Source organism: Saccopteryx bilineata, chromosome 1 (assembly GCF_036850765.1).
Source record: "Saccopteryx bilineata isolate mSacBil1 chromosome 1, mSacBil1_pri_phased_curated, whole genome shotgun sequence".
In the NCBI taxonomy this organism is placed as follows: Eukaryota; Metazoa; Chordata; class Mammalia; order Chiroptera; family Emballonuridae; genus Saccopteryx; species Saccopteryx bilineata.
The window spans coordinates 386,905,943-386,931,092 of NC_089490.1; the positions used below are offsets into that span (position 1 = coordinate 386,905,943).

General features: G+C 40.4%; 1 protein-coding gene across 1 annotated transcript in view; it reads left to right on the forward strand.

Moving 5' to 3' along the window:
- The first annotated feature begins 4,513 nt into the window (after positions 1 to 4,513).
- Positions 4,514 to 25,150, forward strand: part of HSD17B12 (hydroxysteroid 17-beta dehydrogenase 12) — a 158,050-nt gene continuing 137,413 nt past the window's right edge. Inside the window, exon 1 of the mRNA XM_066251322.1 lies at positions 4,514 to 4,810. Coding sequence (XP_066107419.1) covers positions 4,651 to 4,810 — 160 coding nt within the window. The 5' untranslated portion in view covers positions 4,514 to 4,650. The remainder of the gene's footprint in view (positions 4,811 to 25,150) is intronic.

Sequence of the window (25,150 nt, forward strand, 5' to 3'; positions counted from 1 at the left end):
TGCGGACTTTGGAATGCCAAGTCTTGCAGGGGCAGAACGCTGCCCTGGCAATCACTGATAAGATTATTTTAAAGGAAACGGCTAATCTCTATGGCCTTTTCCCTACATATCTGAAAGGTATTAATTACCCTTCTCTGCACCTGAACTCAGGCTCTGCTAATTTGCTTGATGAACAAAGAGACCAATAAATATGATGAGGCTGCAGAGATATGGGCTCTCAGTCTGTACCCATCTTTTGTGTATGTTGTGTCTTGTGTGTTTTTCTTAAGTCCTGCAGCACCTTCCTCTCATGGTCGTGGCAGAACGGATACCAAAATGAGATGGTTTCAATCTTCAATATTTCTTAAGTTAAAGTAACATACTCAATATGAATTCTAACATCCATGGAAAGTCCATTTCTAAGATAGTTGTCCTTATTTATTAAAAAATTAAAAATCAACAATTATTTTTATGCTTGTTTAATTTTATGTCAGATGCTATGGTAGGTGCTAGAGGCATATATTGTATTCTTCAAAACCACAACAAAGCCTGACCAGGTGGTGGCACAGTGGATAGAGCGTCGGACTGGGATGCAGAGGACCCAGGTTCGAGACCCCGAGGTTGCCAGCTTGAACGTGGGCTCATCTGGTTTGAGCAAAGCTCACCAGCTTGGACCCAAGGTCGCTGGTTTGAGCAAGGGGTTACTCGGTCTGCTGAAGGCCCGTGGTTAAGGCACATATGAGAAAGTAATCAATGAACAACTAAGGTGTCATAACGAGAAACTGATGATTGATGCTTCTCATCTCTCTCCGTTCCTGTCTGTCTGTCCCTATCTATCCCTCTCTCTGACTCTCTCTGTCTCTGAAAAAACAAACAAAAAACCCCACAACAAAACCGTTAATGAGTATTTGTTGCTCTCTCCTCTCCTCTATTCCACCCTAGGTAATTTCTACTTCTCCTTAGATCCCAGCTTAAGTGCCACTTAGGCCTTTTTGGGCAGTCTCCTCTCCCCATATAAATTACGTCTTCCCTTTATCCTTTTTCCTTAAGCCTTGTTCTTTTCTTCTTTGCACTAATAATTTTTTATCATATAATTAGTTGGATATCTGTCTTTCCCATTAAATTATCTTCATTTTTTTCACTCATTGATCATTCATTCCAAAAGTACCAAAAGTATTTATTGCATATCTACTAAATGTCAAGTCCTCTTCGGAACACATCTTAAGTGAAGATACAATGGTGAACAAGAAGCTTACGTTCTATTGCGAAGATGGACAAAAACCAAATAAACAGTTTGAAAACATTAAGCATTATGAGAAAAACAAATTAGGGTAAAAGGCTAAGTAGTAACAGGGCTATTTGGGATATTTATGTAGAGCAGTCTAAGGGGGAGAATGTGTGAGCAAAAGCCTAAATAATGTTAAAGAGTAAGCCTTGGGAAATAGGGGACGAGGGGGTTTCAGGGAGAGAGGACAGGAAGTAGAACTGCTTTCAGACTGGAATGAACTTGACTTATTTGAGGAACTACAGGAAGTGTGGCTGGAATCAAGTAAGCAAGAAGAGCATGGTAGGTGCTGCTGGAGAGGTCAGGGCAGATAAACTAGTCTTAGAGGCCTTTGTTCTTAATGTGATACAAAGTCCTTAAGGGATTTGAGCAGAATAAATAATATCTAATTTACTTAAAAAAACACAAACAAACAAAAAAACGAAATTCTAGTCACTTCATGAACCAACTCCAAGCCAGGCATCAGGGAGACTAGTTATGAGACCACTGCCATACTTAAGCCAGGAAATGCTTATGATTTGGATTAGATTGGTACTAGCAGGGGTGGGGAGGAGTGGTCAGTTAAGATCTATTTTAGAGGCAGAGTGAACAAGATTTACTGAAGAATTGGACATTGGAATGTAATGAAAAGGTTGATCCCTAAGTTTTAGATCTTAAAAAAGGGGTAAATAGTGATACTTTAACAGAGATGCAAAGAAGAGAGGTGTGTGGGTGATGGTGGTAAAGTTGTTTTGAATATTTTTTAAAAAATTATTGATTGATTGATATTAGAGAAGGGGGGAGGAGGAGGGATGGAAAAATTATCAGTATGTTGTTCCATTTATTTATGCATTCATTGGTTGATTCTTCTATGTGCCTCAACTATGGATCAAACCTGCATGCTTGACACTCTAACCAACTGACACACACACACACACACACACACACACGCACATCCCTGGGCAGAAATTGAAGTTGGAAGCCATCAGCTTACTGATGATACTTAAAACCAAGGGACTGGATAAAATCATGTAGGAAGACTGTGTAGAGAAGTAAAGAGAGTCGGGGTCTGAGCCCAAGGGTATTGCATCATTTAGAGATCAGCACAAGGAGGGGTCAGCAAAGGACTCTGGGAAGAAGCCACTATTGAAAACAATGGCCACCATGTTGAAAGGTAGAGTAGGATGAGGACTAAAAATTGACCATTTGTTTACTATTGTATATTCAGTACCCAACTCAGTTACTGGTATATAATTAGAGCACAATAATATTTGTTGAATAAGTGAATTTTCACTTCTACTTATTTGTCAGACATTTTTGGAGGGTCTCTAGGTCTCAGGCACTGTTCTAGGTCCTATAGATTCACAGTGTATTGTTCCCAATAATAATAAATTATAGTGGGGCCATAGACATGCATACAAGTACAACAAAAATATGTATTTTTCATTTATAAGATCTCTCTTCCCCTCCTCCCACCCTATTCTAAGGTGAATGAGACTGAATATGTAGAGTGTTTTTTGGTAGTGAGCAATAAGTTGGGATAGATAACTTTGGGGCTGCACTATAGGCACAGGGGGAAGCAAGAGGGAGAGGCTACGGGAGAGGAGTGTTGGGACTTCAGTTTAATTAAAGAGGCCGCCCCAGCCAAAGGTATCAAATTCATTTGAAACAAAATAGAATGCCAGCTCAACTCAAAGGCCTTAGTTCTGCTAAACAATTGACAGTTTATGAAGAAGAATAAAGCCTTAGGGTTATATGTAATGAATTTGTTAAGTGTCAATGAACTAAAAAGGAGTCTGGAGCCTTTGGCTAAAAATAAATGAAAGTTTTATTCAAGGGCCTTAGAGTTTGCAAACTGTAAACACAACTGGGTCATATCCAGAGTGTTCCACAGAAGAAAGAAACACTAAACGTTCTTACAGTAAAATGTACATTTTTAAATAGAATCAGTCCTACATTCTTAGCCTCTGGATTGGTCCAAGATGATAATCCTCTACATGACTAGTGATCCGGAAAATGGATGTCAGGCAATCTGGATATACAAACATTCTTTCCTTGTTCCTTCACAGGATAATCAGAGTGTTATCTATCCACACATTAATACAGGACTTGAAACTTCAAAAGTTTAAGTTTTCAGTGTAGTTAAATTGGGAATAGAATTGCTTCCACATGCTTCAATATACTTGATTTTTAGTAATTTGGCATCTTGACTATAGTCATTCCATTTTATTTCTTCACTCTATCCCTCTAAAGAGAATGGTGAAAGAGTCAGTGTTAGGTGAAAAGAGATAAAAAAATTTAGGCACCTCATATGAGCTAAAAAATCCATATCAGAAAAGAAAACAAAAACTCTTGATGGGAGGACAAGTGTTGGATAGTGTGAAGCATTTTGTCATGTTACACAATTTCTTAAACTTACCTATGGTCTTACTCCTCTGGAACTTTGCTGAGGTAGTTCCCTTGAAACCCACAGTTCTGTGCCCCCTCACAACTCACAACTCTACCCCAACAAAAAAGGGAAATCAAAAAAGAAAGTAAAAGAAAAATTTCTATCATCTTGAAGGCCCAGTTAAAACATGGAGTTCCCTCCCAAAACCAATTATTCATCAAGCTGTGTTCCTATACTTTTCATTCATCTTACAGCTCTATGTCATAGTGTATTTATTAGTTGTCTCCAGAAAACCATTTGCTTTGAACTCCAAAACTTTGGAAACGATGTCGTTTAATGCTCAGCGGGGGAAGGAAGTCTGGCATTAAGAAGGTCCTCTATAAGTATCACCAAAGCAGAGATGTGCTGTGGGTAAGGCATAGAAACAGTAGTTGGAAGATTTTATTTGGAAAAGTTTATGGGAGTAAGAACAGCACACTTAATAATAAAGTACTAAATAAAGAGGTGAAAATAAAACCATAGCTGCATGCCTACTTCTCACTATAATCCTCCCATTCACTCGTGGTTTCTCTGAGCCCAATGCCTCTTGAAACCCGAGCTCAAACCAGGCGGGGTCTGATTGGCTGACCGGAGTTCAGTCTTCCGCATCGCGAGGACCGCTGCAGCCAATGAGAGACCTGGGTTATTTGGTGGGGTGAGACAGGCCGCCTTCTGTCGAGATCCTGGGGGCCGTGGTGACGTTTGGGCGGGACTTGATTGGCAGGTGATCAGCCTCTCTAGAACGCGCGAGGGAGGGGATATGGAGTTCGCCAATGACTAACGTACTACGGGCAGAGGAAACAATAGATCACCAATAGTAGCACGGATGTGACGCTATGGGCGGGGTTTGGGACAAAAACGGTGTCTGAACCGCACCTAATAGGGTTGTCCTCACCGTCTCGACTGACGCCTCTTACAGGATTCATTCATTAGTTTTTTTTTTTTCATTCACGAGGGTAGTGAGGCCTGGTTGAAAGCCATGGAGAGCGCTCTCCCTGCCGCAGGTTTCCTGTACTGGGTGGGCGCCGGCACCGTGGCCTACCTGGCCCTGCGCATCTCGTATTCGCTCTTCACGGCCCTTCAGATCTGGGGTTTAGGTCAGGAGCCTGCTGTCGGACCGGAGCTCGGTGAATGGGCAGGTGAGTCGGATCCAGCGCCGCCCGCTCCCTCGCTCCTGCAGCGGCTCGCGCGGCTTGCTGCCAGGACTGATCGGCCCTGACCAGTTCTGGGCCCCGCGCATGGCCTTCCTTTTCCCAGCTCTCCTCTCCCTCCTTCCTGAAACGCCTGCCCCCTCAGCCATCTCCGGCTTGCCTAGACTTGTAGAGTTTCCAAGTCAGCGACTCTAAAGTGCGGAAGAAATACGGACTGAACTCTCCGGGGTTTGTATCATCCAGGTTCCTGGCCCGGAGTCAGTCAGTCGCCTTTCTGCCTTCCAAGTTACACTCGACCCACCTTGGTTCGCCCCTTATGAATGTTTTAAAGATAAAGTTTTTTGTTTGATGTGAACACTGGGCCTTTGCTAAGGATGCAAAAACATTCTGTTGACTTTGGGGGGGGGGGGTCAGGGCTGGAAGAGGATATAGAATTTCTGAAGTCTTTCTGCTTCTTGGAACCACTTACTCGGATTCAGCCAATTTCGTTTAATTTACAAAAAATAAAAATGAAAAAAATCCTCGCTAAACTGTTCTGGAGTCTAAAAAGTAGTAAGAACTATTGCTTCTGCAAAAACAGTAACTTTTCATGGATAAACCAGAAACACTTTTTGCAGAAGGACATTTGTAGGAAAAAGTATGCCCACAAAGAGTGAGCTAAAGAAATGGATATTGTTCCATCCAGTCCGAGGATTTTAAAAATGGAAGATAAAGGTCAGATTGGAGGAATTGAGAAATTTATCTGCAGGAAAGTTTTGCGCTTGCTTTTTTTCCCCTCCTGCTTTCTTGTTTCTTTTCTTTTATATTTTAAAGCAAAGCGATTTGCTGTGGTCGTTCTCTGATGTGATTAGGTATTCTGCCATTTTATAACTGAATGTTCACTTCACCAAGCATTTTATTGACTTTTGGAGTGTTTAGGAGTTGTTTTCAGACAAGGCTCAAGTAAGGTACACAAATAATGTTATTCCATATTCTTTATTCCTTCAAAAACATTTAAATAAACTTTTTGGGTGCCAACATAAAGAAAACGTCTCAGGTAGGAATGGATATGTAAGTGTTCTGACCTACACGTGATGCAGGTATTAACATTATAGTACTCATTTTTTACTTTTTAAAAATAGTCTTTGGAAAAAAAAAAGAAAAAAAAAGTCTTTGGACAAGCAAGTGAAGTGCTCAACTTGATTCTAATCAAGATTATAATTTCACAATTGGCTTGCCCAAGTTGCTGGTTGTGAGGTTTGGAAAACTTGATTGTGGACTTTTGAAGTAGTCACACAAGACTCCAGTGTCTTAACAAATCATTTGTCAAGATGAAGTAATTTGTAAGCAAAGATTAATTTGTAAGCAAAGATAACTTTAAAAAATATATATCTAAAATTGACCATAGTGGCAAATAACTCAAATGGTCTGAGTCATCTGTATGAGGCCATAGCTTAAAAGTCAAGCGATGTGACATTGTCATTTCGTAAGTAATATTTGTACTGAAAAGATTTGATTCCAGAGGATTTTTGATAAATTAAGGGAAATGTCTAAAAGATACAGAAATGAAATTTGAAGTAGAACACCAGACTATAGCAGAGACGATTAGAGTGTCATAAAGTGAAGTATTATTGAATTGAGTTTACCCTGGGATTTAGAAAATCTTTTTTAAGTACTTAAGCAGAAGAAATGATCAAGTTATTTGTTAACATTACTTATATGCAGTGGCCTGGGTCTTAAAATACTTCATCTTTCTCCAGATTCAGGGGAACTTTGAAATACAAAAAACTTTAAGAGTAGCTCATCTTAAACAGATTCTTTATATCAGTTGGAGGGGTGAACTTAAATAATGTGAAAAACAAACCAGCAGAGATGATACTTGAATAAGTAGGGTTAAAATGTGATTAAAAATAGGTAATTTGCTCAAAAGTGGTTGTTTAGAATTATTAACTTTTGTATATAAATACTACTTGTAAGTTAACTTCCTTATAGAATTGCTTACTTAGGCCTGTGCACCCTTCTTTGAATAAACGCATAGCAAGTAGCAGGGCAGTATTAGGGAGGCGTTGCCTACTTCCTAGTTCTAATGTTCCTTTAACCTTTTCCTCTCCATAATCGATTAAATATTGTAAGTATTATATAGTAATGTATGTTGAGTTGATAGTATATTCTTATTATTCATAAGTCTCTTCTTGTGGATATGTTTAATTTCTCCTTGGATTTTAGAATCTGAGAGGCAGGGATTGTGGGTCCACTTTTTTTTTCTTTCTTTTTTTCCACAGTAATTGACACTTTGATCAGATATAAACTCTTCTAAACTTAAAAACGAAAGCTTGGAAAACCCCTGAAATACAGGTTTGCTTTGCAATCAGTAAAAATATTCCAGACTGTGGATTCCTTCATCTAGTTAGGTCCATTCCTTGGCCCATACTCTCAATTTATCTCTTTTATCTCCTCATCTAGAGAGCATCTCTTCTCCAGTTTGCTTCAGTAGCCTTCCCACTCAAGTGAAGGATGCTGTTTTCATTAGGTCTCTAGGGGATGGGTTTAGCCAATTCAGTCAAGACTCTTTTGCCTGTCATTGTGATACCATACTTCCTGTATTTCTTAGAACAAAGAGATCCTGTGAAAGGGGAGCTGTTTGAAAGTCACTGTAACAAGTATGTACTGGGAAGAAAATTGCTAACAAAGGTGGTCAGTATGTCCTAAATAGAGAAGAGGCATTGCTGGAGCGCTATAAGGAATATAATTTGTAGGATTTAGTGTGAGCATAGATAAAGTTTGCATCTACCTATCGTTGCATAGATATTTCATAATCATTGGAGTTCATTAAAATGATTGATACTTGAAATAAAGTTGAGATGATAGATGCAAAGGCAAATTCAGTATGCTTTCGAAGCCAAAGTATTTTATAGCTTGGAATCTAAGACAGTACTCTGAGCAATTCTTTCTAGTTTTTAATGGAGAGGATATTTCTCTAGACAGGAAAGATAAAGGACCCACTAATCAGTTAATGAGTTAGATTTTTAAAATAGCTTCATTGAGATGTAAATCATATACCATACACTTTTACCCATTTAAAGTGTACAATTCAAGATTTTTATTATAGTCACAGGATTGTGCAATCATCATCACAATTTAATTTTGGAACATTTTCATCTTCCTTAAAAGAAACCCTGTACCCATTAGCTGTCACTCCTACACCCCAGACCCCGAGTCCTAGTCAACCACTAACCTACTTTCCATATGTATTTACCTATCCTGTATATTTCATATAAATGAAATCATGTGATACTTGTCCTTTTGTAGCTGGCTTCTTTAGCACAGTGTTTTCAGGTTTGTCCATTTTGTGGCATGTTTCAGTGCTTCATTTATTTTTATTGCTGAATAATATTCCATTCTGTGGAGCGAGTTTAGACTTGGCAAAGGGTCTTCACCTCTGCGTTTTGCCTTCTGCCCTCGATGTTAGCAGATCCGTAAGATTTTCCAGCTTTGGTGCTGAGGGAACTCATTTGGCCCTGTCCAATTCCAAGGTTTTCCCAAGTCAGTGGACGCTGAGGACTTACAAAGGGCATGGACAGATGGGGTTCTCCTGCAGAAAAGCCATTCGTTAAAACTGGCTGTGCTTAGCCAAGCTCCAGAAATCAAAGGATTCTCAAAAGCCGTTGTGCTGTATAATTTCTGTCTCACATTGGATAACTGCACAGGATTGGTTTAGTTGGTTTAGCCTCAAATGGTTGAAGGCTACTTGAGTCACCAGGGCCTATTGATAGTAAGTTCCTTTCTTTAACTAGACTTTGAGATATCACATAATTTGAGGAGTTTGAAATGTTAATTATTTAAATTGGCTAAACGAGGAAATATCAATAACTATCATTTATTGAATGCTTGATGTATTCCAGGAACTTGATATAGAGTCCTTTTTAAAATTTTTTAAATTAAATTGTTTGGGGTGACATTGGATAATACAATCATATGGATTTTAAATGTACAATTCTATAGTACATGATCTGTTTACCACCCAAAGTCAAGTTTCCTTTTGTCATCATATATTTGACTTCCTCCTTCCCCTTTCCCTCCCTCCTTCCCTCAGGTAACCCATTCTGTTGTCTGTGCCTATGAATTTTTGTTTGTTTGTCTTGTTTATTCCTTTGTTTTATATCCCACATTTGAGTGAGATCATATAGTTCTTGACTTTTTCCATCTGATTTATTTCACTTAGCATGATACTCTCAAGATCCATTCATGTTCTTGCGATGGCAGTATTTCATCTTTTATATGGCTGAGTAATATTCCATTATATGTGTACCAAATCTTTATCCAGTCATCTATCAGAGAACACTTCGGTTGTTTCCATAACTTGGCCCCATGAATAATGCTATAACGAACACAGGGGTACATTCATCTTTGCAAATCAAATGTTTTAGATAGATACCAGAGTAGGGACTTCTGCATGTTTTAGGCTCTTTTGTCAAAAATTATTTGTTCATATATATGTGGGTTTATTTCTGGGCTCTCAGTGCTGTTGCATTGGTCTGTCTGGTTTTCTGCCAATACCATACCGTTTTGATTATTGTTGCTTTGTAGTATGATTGGAAGTCAGAAATTGTGATATGTCTAGCTTAGTTCTTTTTTCTCAGGATTGCTTTGACTATTTAGGGTCTTTTGTAGTTCTGTACAAATCTAATGATGTTTGTGTTCTTTTCTTTAAAAATGCCATTGACATTTTGATGTTGATCACATTAAATTTGTATGTTGCTTTGGGTAATATGGCCATTTAACTATGTTGATTCTTCTAATCCATGAACATGAAAGATCTTTTTATTTCTTTGTTTCTTATTCAATATCCTTTAATAATGTCTTGTAGTTTGCAGCATATAGGTCCGTCACATTATTTGTTAAGTTTATTTTTAGGTGTTGTAATTACAAAAGGAATTTTTTTCATTTTTTTTAAGAAGACGCCCTCCCGCCCGACGAAGACACGACCTGCCTGGGGAGCACTGGGGACAGTCGGCCCCGCCCCACCCCCGGTACTGCGCGGCCCCCCCCCCGTCGCCAGGAGGGGGGCGGGTGGGGGAGGGAGAGCGGTCGCGCCGTGGGAGGGGCGGCCCGGCCCCCCCAAGAGTTTCATTTCTTTTATGAGATTTTGTTGTTAGTATATAGGAACACAACATAGTATATAGATTTGTGTACATTGCTTTTGTGTCCTGCAACTTGACTGTATTTGTTTATTGTTTCTAATAGTGTTTTGGTGCAGTCTTTACAATTTTCTATATAAACATGTCATCTGTAAAAAGTGACAGTTTTACTTATTTCCAACTTGGATACATTTGGTTTCTTTCTCATACCTAATTGCTTTGGGTAGGACTTCCAGTATTATGTTGAATAACTCTGATGAGAGTGAGCTTACTTGTCTTTTTCTGGATCTTACAAGTAAAGTTTTCAGTTTTTCACAATTGAGTATATTGGTGCTGCAGGTGAGACTCAAACCCATAGATTATCTTTAAGCTCTCTTTAAGTTGTGCTGCATTATCCTCAGTGTACAGAGGAATAAATGGAGTCTTAGGTTAATGGTGTGCCTTATCTGCAGTTTCATAGCTAGTGGGTTCCCGAATCAGGATTTTAAACTAAGTTGTGTATTCTGCAACATCTACATGCTGTGTATTTTGGTGATTAGCTTACGGACTGAATGGCACTTGGACATGGATTCCTTAGGACTTGGGCACTTGGGCGTGGATTTCTATACCTTAGGAACTTTATTACTTTTTGACTGAAGGCATACTTTCAAGTTTGCACATGCTTGATATTTCTGGAAGCATTGCAAAACAGGTAGCATGTTATAGAATCAAATAGGTCAGGATTTTCTTCAGATTTGCAACCGTGCATCTTGTCGCTGCCTGAGAAAACATTGCAAAGGCACTCAGGTGCTTAAGAAAGCAAAGTTTTGACTGTCATCAATATGGCTGGACCTGACCTTGAATGCTATTTTCTGTTTAGCACTTTGGCATTCTCAAATGGATTTTGCAACTCTCTGGAGGTCCAGTTTGGTAAATGCAGTGTGTACCCTATTGACATTCAGGAAACTCTAGTATACCTGTTCTTGCTGGGGAGCTGATGTTGATCACAATAGTGGTGTGTGTGTGTGTGTGTGTGTGTGTGTGTGTGTGTGTTTTAAGCTGTGGATTTTTCCCCCCTAGAAAGCAGGACAGGTGGAGGAGGACAGAACTAAATGGACTTAGTCATAAAAATTCTGAAAGATATTTATTCATTCTGTACCCCATTTCTGAGAAGACGAGTCCATGGGCCTAAATGGAACAAACTCTCCAGATTGGAGTTAGCAGGGCCACCTTCAAGTGCTAGTGCAAGAACTGTGTGAGCAGCAGCAGGTAGAGCTAGAGAATTGCATCTATCAGCATGGCTGGATCTTGCTTCAAGGGAAACCAAACAGGAAGTTTTCCTGGAATTAGAAATTCAGCCTCTCTACTCTGAGCTAGAAAATCTACTCCTCTCCTCTCATTTTCCTACCAGTTCCCATTGTCCCCATCCCCTTTTTCTGTTCTTCGTTTCTGTGCAATATTAAGTTTCATATTTAGAGGTCAAACCTGAGGCCTTAGAGACTCCAACCTAGACTGGAATTCTAGGTCCTCTACTTACTGGCAGTGTAACATTGAGTCAGGTGGTAAATATCTTTGAATCTCACTTTCCTCATCCGCAAGATGGCGATAATACTGGTGCCTGTTTCATAGGATTGTTATGAAGGGTAAATGAGAATACTTATTTTATCTAAAACATAGCACAGTGCCTGGCACATAAATGCTTAATAATTTATTTATTATATATATTATCGTGTATTTTAATATGTATTTTGTCAACCGTTAGTCATTGGTGCCAGTTCAATGCCAACACGAATCCCCAATTTGGGGGCAGTGAAGAAGGGAACTATTCCATGCAGGCAGTGCAGTTGTGATATTGAGCTGCAGAACAGCATGGCTGTGAGGTGACCCTGTGGGGAGGCAGTCCTAAGGTGAGGTCCCTCTCCTGATAGCTCTGCTGTGGTCGGTGGCCTCTGCTCTGGTCCTGTAAGATGTCTTTGGTGTTTCAACTCCAGCTGGGGAAACATAGTCCTCAACGTTTGGTGGAGAGGAAAATTGTGCTTCATAAACCAGAGGGAACTGATAATAAAAAGAGAAATCCCCACACTTGGTGTCTAATTGGTCCATTGTTACACAAATGAGGACTCCAAATCTTCACCGTTTGATTGGTTCAAAAAGCACTGTCTTGATTGGTTGGAGTGGAGCTGCTCTGATTGGTTGGTGAAAATGCTAAGGTGCACAGCTTTAATTGGACTGGGAAAGTCTCAGTTCTATTGGATGAAATAAGATACCAGGAACTCCTTTAAAAGGGTTAGCTTACAGGGCAAAAACGGTGCAGGCAAGCGTTTTGGTGCAGGTGGCAGGCAGTTTTGTGTAAGCTTCCCTTGAAAGTGCAGCTTGAATGAGATGACCTTTTTAGTAACAGCTGCTCTGCTCTGCTTGTAAATTTGAGCCCAGTTAGCCAGCAGGAGCTCTTCTTGTTAGGTATCTTCTTTCTTGGGGTCAATAATACATTTATTACATATTTAAATATATTACATGCACTTATAAATGATAAATTATATCTTATTAGTAATATTACTATTATTAGTCTTAGTAGCATTATACACTAATCACTTGAGCTAATCGACAAGGCAAGGCTTAGTAAGAAACAAGGTCTGGTGACTGCATCTTCAGAAAACAGGTTACCATTGCGACTGCAACTGAGGCTGCGAGTTTTAGTTGGTGGAATTCAGGATAGTTTGTTTCTTTTAGTTTCAGAAAAATGGTTGAAAGACGTGGATAATGAGATTTATAAGTTAAGAATACATGGGTGAGTGGATTTGAACAGATCAGTTCCAATGCCATTAAAGGCCATTTATATATAAGGATCAGTTAAAAAAAATTTTAATAGTGTGTCTTAATTTGTTTGGGCTGCTCTAACAAAAATACTATAGACTAGGGGGCTTAGACAACCAACATTTCCCACTGTTCTGGAGGTTGGGAAGTGCAAAGTGCTGGCACTCTGAGTACTGTATCTAGTGAGGGACTGCTTCCTGGTTCATGATGTCTTCCCTCTGTGTCCTCACATGACAGAAGTGGCCTGGGAACTCTCTGGGGTCTCTTTTATAAGGGCAGTAATCCTATTCATTAGGATTCCACCCTCATGACCTAGTCACCTCCTCAAGTCCCCAACTTCTAGTACCACTGCACTGGGATTAAGATTCCAACATAGACATTTTGTCCATAGCAAATGTATTCAGCCTATAGTATAGTGAATTTGTTATTTCATTTCTCGTCTCATCTTTACTGGAAGTAAAAATATTATAGCAATTTGCATTTTTGTCTTCTGGGATGGATTGAACTTAAGGCTGTGAGGCAGGGTGTTGGAGAGCCTTCACTGTGCTTGGGTGGAAAGTATGACACAATACTATTCATTTGTCCACCCACCACCAAAAGTACTATTGAGTTCTCATCATGGGCCCTAAAATAGACCAGTGGGATGACAACAGTAGTCAAATGAACAAGCTGTGCTGTGTTAAGTGGTGGAAAGCAGGCCTGGGTGGTTCCGTGAGAGCCTTTAGCAAAGGTCAAGAGAGAGCTGCCCTGGGGAAAGGATGACCAAGCTGAGGTCTGGGAAGGGAAGGGAAGGGTAACAGAAAGAGCAGTGGGAACAGCAGGTGCTAGGCTCCCGAGGCACAGACAAGAAAGGGTGGGCGTGATGTAAGATAGGAGTGGAGAGGGGATAAGGGGCCAGCAAGCAGGGCTGTTTAATATCCCTAAGACCATGGGAAACAATTCAGGGGCTTTTAAGTGGAAGGGTGATGCAACTTTAAACAGAACTCCTTGTTTCTGTGATCTTCCTGAAGTTGTTGCATTGCTGCAAAGATGGACCGGTGCAAGTTATTCAGATAATCTCAGTTAAAACTGCCTTAAAAAAAGAAAAGTGAATACATGCTTTATAATAAGGGAGGTCACTTTTGTACACTTTATATCATCTCTCAGATGATAACATTTCTCCCTGGGGGAAAACTAACCACTGTGGCGTGGGAAGCTCTAGTCTTACCAGGACTGGGTGATAGGGCAGTTGAACGAAACCCGAAACTGGGTTATTGCTTTCTCAAGGTCACTGGTGTGATAGGTGAGAAGCCTGCCACAAATCTGTATCAGAGGGAATGCTCTGTTTTATTTATTCATTTTGTCTAGTGAAACAATGCATTTGTCCTCTCTGCTGGCAATTCCAGGGAGACGATCCAGTTTCTGAAGTTACCTTTACCATCATTAAGTGAAGTGATTTCTGTTTAAATGATCTAGTCAGTGGGGAAAAGGAGGGAAGGGTGATTTTTAACAGTTGCTGCCTCCCAAGAGTCTTACATTGGGGAACAGTAGTGCTAACAGAAAGACTGGGTTGACGTTAATGAGCAAGTGTGAGCTTTGCTACTTGCTAAGCTGTTTGACCTTGGGCAAAGATCATTAGCCTCTGATTATAACTTCCTTCACCTATTAAATGGAACAGATTCTTTTCAGGGTAATTAGGACAAAGAAATAAGATGTAAATGAGATTTCAGTGTAGTCCTCAGTGTTTTTATGGATACCAAGTAACATATTTAAGAATGTCTTTTATTGGTACAAATTACTCTTATTTGATGAAAAGAGATTGTTGAAACCAGGAAATAATGTGGTTTACTCAACAGACATACTATTGGAAATCTCTAGTTATGAACAAATCAATTAGGAGGATTTAGTGCTACTGCAAGAGAATTCCTCAGTTGTGAAAAGATTTATTAAGTTGTTCCTTGAAATATGGTTCTCCCTAGTGAACCTAAGATATGTTAGACTTAGAAAAATTTGGTTATGTGCAACCTCTCAATTGCATAAAACCTTCGAATGATCTTTGACGCTAACTTCAAAATATCCAAAATTCAATCCCTTCTACCACTCTGGGGTAAGCCACTGAAATGTCTTACCCTATATATATAATACAGGCTTCTGTCCTGGGGTTCCACCATGGCTCCCTTATAATTGATTCTTACAAAGTAACCAGACTGATTCTTGAAAAGGTCAAGTCAACTCATTTGATTCTCTGTCCAGATCCCTCCAATGGCTTCCTACCCTGTTGAGTTTAAAACCTCAAATTCATCATGTAGTTGACAAGGCTTTCACCCGCCTGTCTCCTGCCTTCCTCTGCCTCCCACCTCATCTCTGCCCAGCTTTCCTCTCACTCTCCCTGCCAGCGCACTCACTTCTTCCTTGAACTCACTTCCTTGAGCATGCTTGGCATTGCTGCCTTGGGGCCTTCAGCTATTCTCTCTTCCTCCACGACCACATGACTGACTCTTCTGACTTCCGTCAGATGTTTGCTCAGATATCAGCTTCTCACTGAGACCTTCTCTGCAGCCTTTGAACTCACAATCCTCTCTCCCGCACCCACTTCTCTCCGTTACCCTGTTCTGCTTGTCCTTTTTGTCATAGCACTTGTCATCATCTCCCATAATGACACTTTGCTCACTTATGGTGTTTCTTACTTGCCTGCTAAGTAGAATGGAAGCCCATTAAGGCAAAGATCTGTTTTGTTCATATGCGTATCTTAAGTATCTAGAACAGTGCCTGCCCATAGTGTGAATATACATTTGTTGAATGAATGAAAATATCTATTAAGGTATTCTAGTATTTTTGAGATTAAGGGATAATGTATTTTGGGGGAATTATCTTCTCTTTTTACATTCTTTTAGGTTACTCGTTATAAATCCAAGAAATATTAGCAGTCTCCCTACCACTAAAACGAAATTATCTAGTCTAAAAGTAAAATACAGGCTATAACTTCAGGAAGAAATTCTCATAGTATAGACTATGGAACTGAATGACTTGCTTTTGAGTCCCAGGCCTGCCAGTTATAAGCAATATCACCTTAACTTCCGTATGCCTCAGTTTCCTCATCTGTCAAGTTGGGATAATAATAGGTTTAAAGTAATAATTGAACGAGTTAATGAGCGTGATATACCAGATACTGCTCTAAGTATGGGCATTTAAATAGTGAGTGCCATATAAACGCTACCCGATATTGTTGATGTTATATTTGCTATCACTTTTATTTCTGAGGATGATTCTTATTTCTATCTCTACCCATCTTCTCCTTCCCAGACTTTTCCTCAAATTTCTTAACAACTTACCGCACATTCCCTTCTGGATGGTTATCCAAGATCTCAATCCCAGCATGTCCAAAGCTTATCTTTTCTACTCTACCCAACCTGTTTTGGACTTTCTTATTTTTGCTAAGTTTAGAGCCCCTAGCCTCTAAGTCAGGATGGTAGATTCAGGTGTCTCCAGAAAATAGAGTAAGTGAGTGAAGTGGACCAGATGTGAATGCGTGTCTGGTCGCTGTCTGGGTGGTCAGCTGTGGTCGACGCCGTGTGGCCACCACTCAGCCAGTTGTTGTCCTTCAGTGACGTGGGCCTCATCATGGAAAGTCTCTTAATTTTTTAAGGTTGATGCCCATTTCTCCAGTTTACTCTTTGAGCCGAATAAATTATGCCAGTGAGCCAAATGTAACAAGTGGTCAGTTTGCTTTGCTTTCCATATCTAGACAGGAAATCGCCACACTTCACTGAAGCTATCATCCCAATCTCTCTCCCATCCATAATGTTTCTCTTAAGTTCCCCTGAGACAGCACCTCCCTACCAAATCTTGCCCTGGTGAAAGTTTCATCTTCCAAAAAAATCTCCAATTAAATGACCTCTTACACCTTACACAAAAAACTTCCGTTTCCAGCCCTGGCCTGATAGTTCGTTGGTTAGAGCATCGTCCTGAAGTACAGAGGTTACCCGTTCCATCCCAGGGCAGGGCACATACAGGAGTAGATTGGTGTTCCTGTCTCTCTCTCACTTCCTCTCTCTAAAATCAATACAATAAACATTTCAAAACAAAACAAAACAAAAAACCTCAGTTTCCTAATGTGTGCAAACATCAAGCTCCTTGATCCTGTGGATCATGTTCTTATATTTATTTCTGATCTCATTTCCTAATGTGACCTTTTATGCATCCTCCCTTGGATGGATCCCTGAAGGGCTTAGTGTCACAGACATGCCTGTAATTTCCCTCGTCTTTCTAGTTTTGTGTGGTATGTATGTATGTATTTGTTTATTTATTTATTTATTTTTTACAGAGACAGAGAGTGAGTCAGAGAGAGGAATAGACAGGGACAGACAGACAAGAATGGAGAGAGATGAGAAGCGTCAGTCATTAGTTTTTCATTGCGCGTTGTGACACCTTAGTTGTTCATTGATTGCTTTCTCATATGTGCCTTGACCGTGGGCCTTCAGCAGACCGAGTAACCCCTTGCTGGAGCCAGTGACCTTGTCAAGCTGTGGGCTTTTGCTCAAACCAGATGAACCCGCACTCAAGCTGGCGACCTCGGGATCTCGAACCTGGGTCCTCTGCATCCCAGTCCGATGCTCTATCCACTGCGCCACAGCCTAGTCAGGCCAGTTTTGTGTGGTTTTTGCTTGTGCAGAGCCATTTATTAGTTTCAGTGGTTGGTGAACGTTTATCTCTCTGCCTGGAGTGCCTTCTGGTGTGTGCTCTTCCTTGCTCTTTCTTTGTGAAGTTCTCACTCTCAGAGTCCAACTTTTGAATGTTTCCTTATAGCTGTTCAGGCGGAAGTGGTCATATACTGTTGGAACTCTGATAGTACTTGTTTTATTCTTTCTTGTGAGCTTTGTCACACTTTATTTAATCATTGCTTTGTGTGTATATGTGTATGCACACGTTACCGTATTCGTTCTAAACTGTAAGCCCTTTGAGAATGCAAAATAAATAATATATAGTGAATGAATATTTTTTTCCTTGAGGTTCAGTTGGGGGTACAGTATTTTGCTCCGGTTTTGTAATTTTGGGTTTTGTGTTGCAAAATCATTTGTACATCTTTTTCCTCTTTGTTTTAAAACCCCAAGTGAAACACCTAAAAAGCGAGCTTGAAATTAAACCAGGCTGGTTAGCTGAAGACTGGTTATAAAATTACTATAGCAGGGTTGGGGTAACAGCTCTGAAAGAGTGAAATACAGTGAAATAAAAGATATCCTTGGGAGCCCTGGTAATAAGCTAACCATTCATCGAAGATGTAGGAAATTGTTATAGGAAACCACATTTAATAAGCACTTTAATATTCATAGAATTTTGGAACTCTATTTATTATTTATCCCCAGATCTTCACAAAATTGTTGCAAATAGATTTTCATTTTGTAAGAAAGCCTTTTCCAATTTAAAGTTTCAGTAAAACCTTGCTAATTGGTAAGGCTGAGCTGAATTGGTAAAACATTAAATTTTAGGCTATGTTGACCAAAATGTCGTTCTCTTATTTGAAGGCCTGATAAAATAAACCCAAGCCTTCTAGAACCTTTAGACTTCATTGAGTTGTTGAAGACATTGAACCAAATTCCCTGGAAGTCTCTTTGGTAGTAAAGGCATTGAATGGTAAATGTATATATTTAATAGTTGCTAGAAAGTTAACCACAGAGCATTGAGTATATAGTTGAATTGCTTCCTGGAAAAAAATGAATACTACAGTTGGCTGACAATCTTTACACAAGTTCAGTCAGCCATTTTGTAAGAAATGAGAAAATGGAGAAATTGTAAGGAAGGCAGAAGAGAATAATGACAGGCTAACAAAACTGGGAGGGCTGTTGGTGACCTCTTCAGCTGAACTATTAGGGACATATGCTAGAAGAGGTAACAGCTTGCTCAAGATCATGCATCCAGTTAGAGAATGGCTAGACAAGATGGGTCACTGGCAAAAGGCAGAAAACAGTGGATGTGTCTGAGGTGGACTGTTCAAAAGCAGGGGTCGGAGTGGTGAGCAGCGTGCTCGACAGTGGAGTAGAGCAGATTCATCAGGATGAGTTGATCATGGAAAACCGGAGAGGTGGACAGGCAGAGGGGGTCGGTGGTAACAGTGAGGGTGCTGGCAGAGCTAGACTTCATCACACATTCCTGCAGCTGATGTGGGGCAAAATCAGCCCTATTTGTACAGGAGCCTGAACTCTTGAAGAAATGATGTGTGCCTCTGTCGCCCCAAGGGCACCATTATGCCATGCTCTTGGTATTCTCCTACGTGGACATTTAGACTGGGGAACTTCGTCACCGAATATGGTGCTATAAGTTAAGGGTAAGGGGGTCAATCCAGTATCCCTTACCTATAGACTCAGCCTAGTCCGTACCCCAAACTCTAGAGCGTGTTAATGACACTGAAGATAAGGAGATAGTCTATTGTTTTAGCATACACTTCTCAAGGAGGCCAGGAAAGACAGTATCTTTTATTTAGTAGGTTAGATGCCAGTTTTAAAGTTCCCATAACATTCTTTGTGTGAGGAAAACTCATTCTCCAGATTGGATTTACTGTAATGACTGGGATTCACAGTTCAACACCAACCAGGCTAACTTCCAGTAGAAATATCGCCAAGCTCGCTTTACTGATTAGCTGAAACTCCAGCCTTGTCACATAAGCAGAGTGAATACAATGAACAAGCTCCCCTAGTCTTGCCCATTCAGTCTAATAATTTTGCTGTGGAACAGGAAGCAGCTGCTTATCTGTGTGTTCCAATGCCTCTCATTGCCTGTCGAGAGAAAGGGGGTGATGATCTCTTTATAGATAACGTAAAAAAAAAAACATGGCAGGTTAGACAATGATGTTCACACATTCTGAGTTAAAGGAGGCTGAATTAATGAAATTTTACTGCAATGATGACATCTTAAGTTACAAAGTGCTTTTGCAAGTCTTGTCAAATGATTTCCACAAGGACCTGGTGAAGCAGGTTAGGGTTGGTTTTGTATTTCCACATTATGTTACAGGATCAGTGACTGGTATAAAGGTTATACAGCTAGTCAATGGCAGGAGAAATTGAATCTAGGTTTTCTCACTCCAGGCTCAATGTTCTTTCCAATTTCCTGCCAAAGTTCCTGATAAGGATGATTTTGAAGCAATTTGGAATACCTGTACAAGAGCTTATGAACTGGGGAGCTCCTAAGTGCTGTCTGAAAGGGAAAAGTCTGTTTATGTCTTGGCAATATCCAAACTCAGATGGAGCAAAAGAACCAATTGGATGTTCTTGTTAAAAATACAAGTCTAGGCCCTGGCCGGTTGGCTCAGCAGTAGAGCGTGGGCCCGGCGTGTGGAAGTCCCAGGTTCAATTCCCAGTCAGGGCACACAGGAGAAGCGCCCATCTGCTTCTCCATCCTTCCCCCTCTCTTTTCTCTCTATCTCTTTCTTCCCCTTCTGCAGTCAAGGCTCCATTGGAGTAAAGTTGACCTGGGTGCTGAGGATGGCTCCATGGCCTCTGCCTCAGGTGCTAGAATGGCTCTGGCCACAACAGAGCAATGGCCCAGATGGGCAGAGCATTGCCCCCTGGTGGGCATGCAGTGTGGATCCCGGTTGGGCGCATGCAGGAGTCTGTCTGACTGCCTCCCTGCTTCTAACTTTGGAAAAATACAAAAAAATAAAAATTAAAAATAAAAATAAATGCAAGTCTAGAAAACTTGAAACCATGTTAACACAATAAATTAAAAAAATAATAAAACACAAATATATTAGAAAAAAAATACAAGTCTAGGGCTTCACCACAGATCTATTAAATCAAAATCTCTAAGAAAAGAACAGGGGAAAGTGTATTTTTAATAAATAAGATAATTCTTAAGACCATGCATTTTGGGAAATGCTGGACTAAGATCAAGCTAGCCCAGAAGAAGTCGGCGGGCTGTGCATTTAGGCTTTTTAGCTGGCTACCCATTCTCAGTACAAGAGCTTGGTTTAGAATAGTGTTAAAACTTCCACTGAGATTTCTGTATTAAATATTTACTTATAATTTTAACAGTTACATAGAGATTCTATTTTAGAATAGTTCTGTTGTGTGGATTTGAACTGGATTAGGGAAAAAAAGAAAAGAAAACCTGGAACTTCAGCACGTTTCTGTGCAATGAGAGCCACGAGCAAGCAGTGCATCCAGTATTTCCCAGTTTTTACTGTTGGAGACTGGGAGTGAGAGTTGGGGAGCGAAGAATGATTTTTGGTAGATGCAAATAACAGACACTTTAATTTATTTTAGTTTAAGTTAGGACCATAGACAGGTAGCTGAAAACTTTACGTTTTACATTTAGAGAAAAGAAAGTTTTTTAATTAAAAAAATATTTTTTAGATTTTACTTATTGATTTTAGAGAGATTGAGAAGGGGAGGGGAGCGGGAAACATTAACTCATAGTAGTTGCTTCTTGTATGTGCCTTGCTTGACTGAGCAAGACCAGGGTTTCGAACTTGTAGCAGCGTTCCGGGTTGACACTTTATCTGCTGTGCCACCACAGGTCAGGTGAGAAAAGAAAGTTTTAAGTCTGCCCTCTTTGTAGGTGAATTTTTAAAAATCTTATCTTTGTTGTGAAATTAATGTGATGCTTATTGATGATGATTCTTAAAGAGCCAGTAGACTAAAAAGAGGATGTTCTAATTAGTTTTTTTCTTAAGTTTTTTTTTTTAAAGTCCCCTAAATGATGAGGAAGAAACAAATGGGCTTAGGTTTTACCAGAAGAAATTTAGATTTTAGTTGGCTATCTCGATGATCTTTGTAGGATTAAACAGCAGAACTGAGTCATTCATTCATTCATTCATTCACTCGGTAGGTAAATATTCCCCGTGTGCTGCTGGTGTTCCAGATACAGTACCGAGTTTGGGAATATAGTGGTGAGAGATAAAGACATTGTCTCTTAGGCCCTGGCTGGTTGGCTCAGCGGTAGAGCGTTGGCCTGGCGTGCAGAAGTCCCGGGTTCGATTCCCGGCCAGGGCACACAGGAGAAGCGCCCATCTGCTTCTCCACCCCTCCCCCTCTCCTTCCTCTCTGTCTCTCTCTTTCCCTCCCGCAGCCGAGGCTCCATTGGAGCAAAGATGGCCCGGGCGCTGGGGATGGCTCCTTGGCCTCTGCCCCAGGCGCTAGAGTGGCTCTGGTCGCGACAGAGCGACGCCCCGGAGGGGCAGAGCGTGGCTCCTTGGTGGGCGTGCCGGGTGGATCCCGGTTGGGCGCATGCGGGAGTCTGTCTGTCACTTCCTGTTTCCAGCTTCAGAAAAATACAAAAATAAAAATTAAAAAAGACATCGTCTCTTCCTCCATTGGTAGCAGAGGACTCAGATCATTATATAAGCAGCTCCAAAAAGTGTAATAGGAGCCAGCTATGAGGGCACTAACCTAATCTAGGAGTTTAGAGTAGGTTTTCTGGGAGGAAAAAATAATAACATTTAATCCAAGGTGTGGGGGAAAAAAAGAAGTGGAAGGAAGAAAATGAAGATGTTCATAATGGTAATAAGATACCATGTTTATTAAAAAGGTTACCATGTACCAGATACTTTTCTAATTACCTGAATGAATTCATGTACTCCTCACATAATCTAATAAAGTAGGCCCTATTAATAGCCACATTTTGTTGAAAGAAAGCTATTTGCCCAAACTCACATAACTCACATACTAGTCAGCAGAGGAGCATCTGGGATTTGAAATCCTGTCAACCACTATGCAAACTGAGGTCATGAATTAGAGATGGGTAGGCAAGGGCCACGGGAGGGCAGGAGAGTATTTCTAGCAGAGGGAACACGTTGGGTGAAGACCTTGGGGCAAGCAAGAACATTCAGGTGGAGAGACCTTGGGAGGGGAAAGGCAAGAAAGAAGACTAAATGAAGAAATGGACAAGGGTCCAGTCACAAATGGCCTTGAGGCTATGGTGAGGGTTTTGTTTATTTTAAGGACAGGGAGAAGTCGGTGAATAATTTTTAAGCAGTAGATGTCATGACCAAGTGTATATTTTGCACAATCCACTCTGGCATTTTGGTGAGTGGATGTGGAGGAAGTAACCTAGGAGCCCGGGAGACCAGTAGGAGAGCTGTGATAAGGGCTTATTGAAGGTAATGGGGGTGGGACTGAGCGAGGGAGTCAGACGAGGTAGGACATGAAAGCTCTGGGCCCTCCTCACAAATAGCTTGTAGGGGTGATGGAGTCACACACACAGTCCAGGACTATGAGGTCTGGGTAGGTGCTGGCCCTAGTCACCGACTTGGACAACCACAAAGAGAAGGAGCAGGCTTGGGGAGGAAAATAATGAGATTGATTTCTGACAGGTTCTGTGTGAATGTCAGGCAATCTTACCATAGGTTAGCACTAGGCTGAGCCTAATGTTCTAAGTTCCTTTACCAGAGTCCTTTGGTTTGACTGACCTTTATAGTCATAAATTACATGTTATATTAGTGGTCTGTAGAAAAATGTGGAGCTTTAGCATGTACTATTTTAGGAAAGGGAGAACATTATTTTTGAATGGGTTGAATGTATCCCATGTAGCACTTTGTGCCTTAGTTTGTTAAATGTTTGCTATTACCTTTTTAAACATAAAGCAGGGGAGTATAGCAGGCCATTAGAAGAGCTGAGTTCATATTCCACCTTCCTACCTTGATATTATTAGCTGTGGAATCTTTAGCCATTTTGTTTATTTGATCTACCAGATATATCTAAAAATACTCACTTTGTCTTCAGAGATGGATGGTAAGAGGTTTTGCATAGTCTTTGGAAGCACTGTAGAAAGTACAAAGCATTAACACACAGGCAAGACACTGGGCCTTTTCCCCATTTCGGTCTTGGCAGCCCAGAAATTGAATTGCTCTGTGAGTCGATTCGATCCTTTGTGCAAGGTTCACATTGCTTCAGAGATTTATTTTGGGATCTGTTGCAATTCTGTCGTGATCAACACCTAAGTCTCTTCTGATGTGATTATCTAATATGTCAATTTTATAATGTATCTAAAACAGCTTTATTTTTTTACAACTTTGTTAATGCAGGCTGGCTTTCTAAATTAAAAGTTAAGCTAATTTAATCACTAATTGTGTTAGTTTTAAGGAGGTACCTTTAGCTTCAACTTTATTTTTAATATATATTAAAACTATGGTTAGATATCATGATAAGGATTTAGTTAAATTATTGTTAGTGAAGTATCATTTCAACTGATGGAATTGGAAGACTTTCAAGCTTGACATAACTGTTTCAAGTTTCATTATTGTATTATAAGCATTATTATAAGAGGTGATTATAAGTTTTCATTTTTCTCACTCAGTAATCACTGTTCTTGTTTCAAGTTTAAAGATATTTGAAGTTCTTTTTCTTTTGTTAAAGATTTTCTATTATTCTCATCTTTAAGCTACATTCTTGTTAATTATGATGTTGATGATATACCAGTACCTTTTATATTCCTATAGCAAAAGTATTGTCTTTGAAATAAGGAAATATTTCCCAGAAGTACTTTGTATCTAATTTTTTAAAAATATAACAAAGGTTAGGACTATATATAAACATCCAAATATTCTAATAATATTTCCTTCAAAATATATTACTTCTTTGAAAATTGAATTACTTTTTTTTTATAACAATTTGTTAACATTACTACAAATGGAAACATTTATTAATTTTTTCTTCTTTTGCATTTCTGTCTTTGGGTTCTCCCAGAAGCAGGTGTTGAGAGACAAGGATTCAAGTGTACTCAGTTTATTTGGAAGGTGATCCCAAGAAACACCAGTAGGGAGGGAGACAGGGAAGACAACTTGGCCAAAAAAGGAGCCATTATCAAGCAGTATGGTCAACTGGAGTTTAAATCCCATTGCAGACCTCGGAATCTATGCAGAATTTAAGTTTTACAGTTATTTTACCTGCAGGGTCAGGATGCTCAGGAATTTATATACCAATGGCCGTTAGTCATGTTGAGGGCTGTTGGTGAGGAAAAGCATGATCTTTTTTTTTTTTTTTTTTTTTTTTTTTGTATTTTTCTGAAGCTGGAAACGGGGAGAGACAGTCAGACAGACTTCCGCATGGCCCGACCGGGATCCACCCAGCACGCCCACCAGGGGCGACACTCTGCCCACCAGGGGGCGATGCTCTGCCCCTCCGGGGTGTCGCTCTGTTGCGACCAGAGCCACTCTAGCGCCTGGGGCAGAGGCTAAGGAGCCATCCCCAGCGCTCAGGCCATCTTTTCTCCAATGGAGCCTCAGCTGCGGGAGGGGAAGAGAGAGACAGAGAGGAAGGAGAGGGGGAGGGTTGGAGAAGCAGATGGGCGCCTCTCCTGTGTGCCCTGGCTGGGAATCAAACCCGGGACTTCTGCATGCCAGGCCGACGCTCTACCACTGAGCCAACCGGCCAGGGCGAAAAGTATTATTTTGATAGCACTTCTATCAACTGTGTGCTTGGATGTTGCTGGTTTCAGCTACCAGAAAAAA